At 34.7% G+C, this 8,485-nt stretch overlaps 1 protein-coding gene across 3 annotated transcripts in view; it reads right to left on the bottom strand.

Moving 5' to 3' along the window:
* Positions 1–6,637, bottom strand: part of LOC109210924 (F-box/kelch-repeat protein SKIP6) — a 14,900-nt gene extending 8,263 nt beyond the window's left edge. For 2 of the 3 annotated variants that reach the window (XR_002065628.1, XM_019374408.1), the window contains exon 1: positions 5,418–6,637. Coding sequence is in view for 2 of the 3 variants with exons in the window: in XM_019374408.1 (XP_019229953.1) it covers positions 5,435–6,508 (1,074 nt within the window). In the remaining variant the exon portion in view is untranslated. Of the gene's footprint in view, positions 1–1,857; positions 4,557–5,417 lie in introns of those variants that run through there. The other variant, XM_019374409.1, reaches the window with a different exon arrangement.
* Between the last annotated feature and the right edge of the window lie 1,848 nt (positions 6,638–8,485).

The raw sequence follows: 8,485 nt of genomic DNA, 5'->3' as shown, positions 1-8,485 counted from the left end.
AGTTTTGATAATTACTTAATTTAAAATTTAATCTAACTGTGTAATTACACTTGTGCAACCAAACAGTAAACTTGTAATTACACTGTAATTACACTATGACAAACAAACATGTCGTCGTAATTACACAACTGTGTAATTACTAGGCTGTGTAATTACTACCCTAGTAATTACACCAATTCCAATTACAGGGTGGCTTTCCAAACAGACTCTTAGATTTATTTTTCTTTATAAACCATTGTAGTTTGATAAAATTGCATCTTAAGATTCTACTCAATTGTAATAGTTAGCTACTTCCAGCAAATACCATCTGTGGAAAAGTACTTTAATGTTTATTGATATGGTTTATCTTTTTACAAAAAAACTTATAAATCATTACTAATTGGGTTGATTCACTTAGATTTATTTTTCTTTATAAACCACTGTAGTTTGATAAAATTGCATCTTAAGATTCTACTCAATTGTAATAGTTGGCTACTTCCAGCAAATACCATCTATGGAAAAGTACTTTAATGTTGTTTGTAACAAGACATAGGTATGAATGATCTTCGAACAAGAATTAGTCGCTTGACCGATAATCATGACATGGAACCAGTTAAAAGTTCCAAGAAGGCATCTAGAAAAAAATTTCCACATCTAGAATAAGTTGTTTATCCAAGTAATTGCAATAAAACTTTTGTGCAATATTGTCATTCTTTTTCAATTAGACTGCATGTTTGTTTAATCACATCTAGCTAAAATCATGAAGCATGGACATGCAAAGAGAGTTGGCAATTAACTACCATCATGATGGCTATTTTGTATTTTCTCCTTCTAGAAAATATGTAAGTGGACATTTGATGACAACAAGCATTGACGTAGATTTCATATGTTTCTTCACTGGATAATTTGAAAAAGTATTGTAACTTCAATATTCTCAAGGGAGATAAGCTCTTTTAATTGAGAGGTGATAGAGTTATCAATGATTAGGATGGGCTAGTGGTGTCGTGACGATTCAGATGTTAAGAACATGCTTGTTAGTTAAGAGAGGCATAAGGAGAAACCTTTTGAGATTTATACACTCCTGTAAAAATTATGATATTTTTATGAGTAGTTTTCCAGAGAAAATAGTTTTAGGGATCATTCGTTTGAAGAGCTAAGTGGAAGTAGTTACGGAAGAACATGAATCAGCAAATTCAACATGTATTTTTTTATTGATCTTAGTCACTTTTATCGACATTTCTACTTGAAATATATTTAATTAATCTTTAAATGTAGGTTCCAACATTAAGAAAAGAAAAATCAGAGGGCGTACGAGGTGCATGAAAATAATCAACTTACAAGAGATACAAAGATCGCCGATGGAATTTTTTGAGGATCATCAAGCTATTGGTGAGAATATAACCTAATTCATTTGGTTTTTGGGCCAAAGCAAAAAGTTCGAAGTCGAACTTGTTGCTCTTTAAAAGTAAATGTTTTCATTGCTTTTTTAAGAATATTTTTCAATGTTTTTAAACCTAATAAATAATTACTTTTATTGGAAACTTGCAAAAAATGCATGAGGAACATCAAGCTATTGCGGAGAATGCTTTCAATTTTTCTTGCTCAATCTCTTACCAAACATTTACTTTTAAAGGTCAACAAGTTCTATTTCTAAATGTTTGGCCCAAAAACCAAATAAAATTGGGTTGCATTCTCACCTAAGTTGCGCGGACTCTTCGATTTTGGTGTCGTCCCCGTCCCGATATGAGATGGGACAGGAGCGGGTTACGTCCCGGATTCGGTCAACTGACTTCGGACACTTTAACCGGAGTCCATCGACAAATTTGGGAGAAAAATTGAGATTTTGATTTCTCAAAATAAAAAAAAAAATAAAACAGATTTAGGAGAATGAAAGAATAATGTCCATCTTGGAGAATGAAAGATTGAATTCTATAATATTTATGTATGTTTTTCACAGAATATCTCTCAAAATTTACAATACTTTTATAGCTCTATTTTTTATTAGCCGAATCCCTGCACCCGTATCCATATCCGGATCCGCACCCCCGAATCTGAAAATTTAGATTTTGCCGAATCCAATACTCGGATCCGTCCCCGTATCGGATACCCGCATCCAAGTCCGAGCAACTTAGATTCTCACCAATAGCTAGATATCCTCAACAAATTCCACCAACAATTTTGGTCTCTCTTGTAAAGTTGATTATTTTCATGCACCACATAGGACCTCTGATTTTTCTTTTCACAGCGTTGGAACTTACATTTAAAGATTAGATAAATATACGTCAAGTAGAAGTGACGACAGAAGTGACTACGATCAACAAAAAGAATACATGTTGAATTTGTTGATTTATGTTCTTCCTCGGCTGCTTCGTTTAGCTTTTAAAACGAATTATCCCTAGAACTATTTTCTCCGAAAAAGTACTCATAAAGATCACAATTTTTACGGGAGTGTATAAATCTCAATGGGTTTCTCCTTATGCCTCTCGTAACTAACAAGAATGTTCTTAACATCTAAATCTCCACAACGCCACTAGCCCATCATAATCATTGATAACTATATCACCTCTCGAATAAAAGAGCTTATCTCCCTTAAGAATATTGAAGTTACAGTACTTTTTCAAATCATTCCGCAAAGAAACATATGAAATCTACGTCGATGATTATTTTCATCAATTGTCCACTTACTATGATCAACAAAAAAAGATCACAAGTTGAATTTTTGATTCGTGTTCTTCCACAAACGTTTTGCTCCCCACTTCAGACAAACTATCCCTAAGACTATTTTTTTCGAGAAAAATACTCACAAAAATATCATAATTTTTTAGGAGTGTATAAATCTCAACACCTTCTGCCCCTCGTAACTAATATACATAATCTTTACATTTGAATCTTCACGGCGTTCCACTAGCCCATCATAATCACTGGATAACTCTATCACCTCGCAAATGGAAAAAAATTTATCTCCCTCAAGAATACAATGCTTTTTCAAATCATCCACCATATCAAAGAAACATATGAAATCAGCGTCAATGCTTGTTTTCATCAAATGCCACTTACATATTTTCTAGAGGGAGAAAGTGTAAAATAACTACTATAACAGTAGCTAATTGCCAATTCTCTAGACATGTCCACGCTTCTAAGATATCATTGAACATGAGTTAACTAGATAGGTAAAACGAACACGCAAAGTTTGTCTAGTTGAAAAAGAAATTAATAATGAATTTAATATTGCTCAAAGTTTTATTGCAATTACCTGGAAAAAAAACTTTTTCTACATTTTGTGCGGACAGATTTTCTTTAGCAAATGCCTTTTTGAAACTCTTAATAGATCTCGTGTCATGATTATCAGTCAAGCGATTAGTTCTTTACCGAACACCATCCCGCCCATATCTTGTTACAAACAAGCATTTGCAAGATATTACAATATTTCTCCATAAATACAAATGTTAATGATAAATGTTGTAAGTAGCCAACTACTACAATTGAGTAAAACCTCAATATGCAATTTTATCAAACTTTAATTGTTTATTAAAAAAATTTGAGAGAGGCAACTCAGTAGAATTATTCATAAGTTTTTCTAAAAGAAAGATAAACCACAACAATAAAAACTAGTTTATTCAACTCCAAATGATGGCCTGTAGTGACAAAGTTTATAATATCAAAGGATCTCTTAGAAATCATTGCACACTTTACATAACCATCTCTTTCAATGAGTTTGAAAGTAGACTATTTTTCTTTTATGGACATGAGACAAAATCTTTAAAAGTATAAGAAAACCAAACACATAGTTCAAGTACTAAAAAATATACCTTTTGTTGTTGTACATAGCTTTTGTTAATTGATTCAAAAGACTCTTTAAACAAAATCATGAATAAAACAAGAAGCAATAAACAAACAAAATCATGTGGCTATTGTACATCACAAAAAGCCAAAAAGAAATCTTTTCTAAACATAAGAGAGAAAGCAAACAACAAAGAAAAAGATGTAAATTTTATCTTGGTTATTCTTTTAGAACAAAAATTCAATTTATCCTTTTCCTCACAGAAAGTTCTTGTACCTATATTTTATCTCATTTATTTGAAGACAAATTCTTAACATACAAACAAGGTACATTGCTATTGGTAATAAATTTGAAAAAGCAACAAACATGTTTGTGTCCCGCTCCTATCAATTCACCACCAAATTAAAAGATATGGCAGTGTTATTTAGTAATGAATACAAAGAAAATTTTCGCCACTATAATGCTTATAAATTTTATATCTTTGAGACCCCCCACAAAAGCAATCACTAGGAGTTCACTTTTTAACCAGAATTGAACAAAAAGATGACACTTCAAAAAGTAGCAAAATAAACAAAATAACAGAAAATTGAAGATTGAAATTTGGGGATCTAGACAGGGTAAGAAGACGGTACCTTAGCTTCCGTTAATGATAGGTTGATTTAGCCGAGTAATCAAAAATCTTGCTCCTCAATTTTTGGCTTTCTTTTAAGTGCTTAATGTTATAGGGTTTTTGGCTCTCTAACCTTGCTTGTCAGTTATGTTTTTGGCTCTTTATGTGGAGATGATTGTAGCATCACTGCAAATAATTATGCAGGATTTTGCTGTAGAGTCATAAACGTTACTGCAGCAATCTTTCTTCCTTTTTAGATCGGTATAGGTTAATAGAGCAACTTTATAAAAGCAAGCTAGAAGATTTGATGATTTAAAGCAAATTCCATCTAAAGCACACAAAGGCACTTGTGCTACTTGTGATGCGTTGACAGTTAACATGAATTAAGCTTTATTAGATAGTTCCAACTCTTCATATTCAGCAAAATTCGACTTTATGACCCAAATTGACCTCCTGGACCCCTAAAGAATTTTTTTCCAATTTTCAACATTTTCCAGGAAAACTAATTGAACAAATGGACATAGCATATTAAAGAGTTAACAATGATGAAAAGAACATGCATGGATCATGTCATAGACAAATAAGAAGTCTACAAATCCTACTTCAACTAGTATTGACTTTAAAGGTCCTGTCCACTCTTTCATATTAAGTTAATTCGAACACCATAAGCACATCTACCACACAAAGTAGTGACAATCCACAAACTACATATTAGTGAGTGAATTGTGAATTCGGTCTAATACATCTTATTTTCAAACAGAATACACATATAAAAAATGCTATATGATAGCCAGTAAACCCAAATTATTCACAACATTGTGAATTAACAGGACCAAGTGTATGAGTTAATTAGTGTTACTCACCAACTGGCCCAAGTCAATAAAGCTTTTATATCAGAAGCATTAACTTCTGAGTTAACTATCAGAAGCACCAAATACTGAAAAGGCTAAAGAAAATAAATGAAATGACAACAGCAAACAGTCAGATTATCATGGACAAAATACCAATTCACTCAAATGGTTAACAAAAGCTAGAGAATAGCCGCACCTTGTCTGAAGTAAACATCACAAGTCAACTGCAAAGCAATGCACAATTGAAGCACCATTAGGAACAACAAGAATCACATCCGACCACAAGATGTTCCCACTCAACCCTCCATCCTTGTCCTTCCAAACTTCAATCTCTGCGCACATAATGTCAACCTCCTTTCCGTTCCTCTTGCCTTCCCATGCAACACACAACCTCTCATCGAAATTCACCATTGTCGCGCCACACAAGAACCTAGGCAACCCCTTCTCCACCCCTTTCAATTCCTTCCACACATCTTCCTTCACGTCATACCCTCTAATCTTACCCAAATAATCATAACAATACAACACTCCTCCCACCACCGCGGCTCGTCCCCTCCACCCCAAATCAAGCCTTTTCGTTACACTCCCCCATTCCCCACCCCCAACATCATACACCACCCCTCCCCTATCCGCCATTGCATACACCCTATCACCCACCACTGCACTAGCATGCATCCACTTGTTTCTAACCTCAATTGGACTAGGCAACGCAGCCCATAACCCCGTTAACGGATCAAAAACTTCAGCCCAATTCATCGACCTAGCCCAATTATCTACAACACACCCACCCATTACATAAATCTTCCCATTCACAACCCCAGCTGCAGCAAACTCCCTACCAATCCTCATTCTTGGCCCCATTTCCCAACAATTAAACCTACAATCGAAAACCCACAAATTATTCGAAGGGATTTCACCAATGGACCCACCAATCACATAAATCTTTGGGCCCAAAACTGCATAAGCCGATCCAATGGGCTTACAGGGTATTGAAGAAAGGGGAAAAAGCTTTCTGGATTTTTGTGAGTTAGGGTTTTGGAAGAGAGTGTACCAGTGGAAAGTGGAGTTTATGCGGAGGTTGAGGTAGAGGAAAGTTTCGGTAGTACGTAGAATTGACCGGGTGGAGTAGAGTGCAGTGGAGCTTAGGGTGTAGCGCCAGGATTTGGAGACGAGAGAGAGAATAGGGTGATGGGAACGTGGGACTCTGGCTAAGCACTGTAATGCTACATCGTCTGGGAGGTTTGGTATGAGCTGAGATTGTGGGTCTGCAGTGCCAAGATCCGCCATAATTTCCTCTACGACACTAAAGAAAAGAAATATTATGTACAGAGCTGAAATGGCAGGGGAGGGGGGGGGGTTGTAGGTGAGGTGGTGGATCGAGGTTACTTTGATGGAGGTCAATGTTGGAAAAGATAATGGAGGTCAATCTCAAATTGGGGAGCGTTTTGTTAGAATTGGAGGGGGGGGGGGGGGTAAGGAGAAATGTACAAGCATGGAAGCCAAGCATACAACAAATCAACAACCATACTGGAAACCAAACGTTGTACATTAGTTATGCGGAGATTAACTAAAAAATCAGAAACTTTGTACTCCATACCAAATGCAATAAAATAATAAGGATTTTTATATCATGATTGTCCTATCCTAAAACTTTGAAGTACATTTTATAGCTCGAATAACCACAGGCTAAGAGCCCGTTTGGATGGGCTTGTTGTAAGTGAGTTTTAAGCAAAAGTTATAAGTACATTTTAGCTTAACAACAAGTGCCTAAAAATACTTTTTTACTTTATCCAAACACTATAAAATAGTTTAAAAGCTATTTTGGCTTTAAAGCACATAAAATAAGCCAATCCAAACGGGCTCTAATTTACTAACGTAGGATTGAGCACCCCGTATTGTCTATATAGTCCGTTATCTTTTTTCCCTTCCCAAACCCACTTGTGAGGTTCTCGCTCTGTTTGTTATTATTGTACGTCCCTTATTATTTTTTTTTTATTTTTTTTGCGAAGCTCTTGTGCTCCATGTTAGAAGATTCTTCAAAGGCATCATCTACAAATACAAGTGCTCCGCTAAACCCAAAATGGTGTATGATAATACTAATTATGTCGGTGTTCTAATCTCTCGATGGAAAAGAAAAGGTGGCTATTATTTAGTTAATTAGTACATCTTTTTTGTTGTCTATATTTTAGGTTTTATGTACAACACAAGTGGTAGATATAATCTGTAAAATTGATTGAATAGCATGTTGTGAACCGATAAATCATGCTACCGTGATAATACTTTTTATACATACAATATATAGAGGCATATAAATCCTGTATAACAACTCTTGTATAGCTATTGAGCTACTTAACGAGTTATGATTTTAATATTGCACAAAAGAAATAAAGTGCAAAAGACATGCAATAGAGGCAAAAAAAGTTGCAAGAGGAAGTTCACAATGTTACACTTTAATATGTGATCTATTATACATATTCTAATGTGTGGAAGACTTGAGTTCAATCCCGAGCGGCACATGATGGTGAAAAGTGGTGATAATATGGATGTAAGGGGTGGTGACATTTGTTTGGAATTTAGGACAGAGAGGAGGATATGCCCTGAAAATAATATAAGTTCGATCATTATGATATTATGGTGGTCAAGTTGGTGCAGAATTTCAAGCGGGCCAAAGATGGGGTCTGCCCACTTGACTTGGAAGAACTCCATATGCTGTCTTGTGAAAAGAAGAATCTTCTCAGGATTTATGGAAGCTAATTAGTTTGCTACCTTAACTTCTACTTTGTTGGCGGGAGTTTGATTTTCAACCTTTTTATCCCTACTTTAATTTTTTCTTTCACTCCTTCATGTAAAATACCAAAAAGTAAAAAAAGAAGATCCTCTCGTTGTTATGGCCATTCAGAGAAATGTTCCATTTTAGGATTTAATGTATGTTGCTGCTATCATTGTGTGTGTTTTTTTTTCTAAAGTAAAGGCATCATTTGACGATTATAAGCGCCAAATTAAACCCAAAATGATGTATGATAATACCAATTTTGTTGACGTTATTCTGTCTCTCGATGGAAAAGAAAAGCTAAAAGAAGATGAATGGTGGCTATTCTTTATTAAGTCCATTTTTTTGTTATCTATTTTAGATTTTACATACAACAAAAATAGTAGATATAATCTGTAATATTGACTGAAATGCATGTGAGAAACCGACCATGAGAATACTTTTTACACATAGAATATAAAAGGCATATAAATTCATGTGTAACAATTTTTGTA

Source organism: Nicotiana attenuata, unplaced genomic scaffold (assembly GCF_001879085.1).
Source record: "Nicotiana attenuata strain UT unplaced genomic scaffold, NIATTr2, whole genome shotgun sequence".
NCBI lineage: Eukaryota > Viridiplantae > Streptophyta > Magnoliopsida > Solanales > Solanaceae > Nicotiana > Nicotiana attenuata.
Note: the sequence above shows the minus strand (reverse complement) of the source record. Positions and strands in the feature narration are given on the sequence as shown.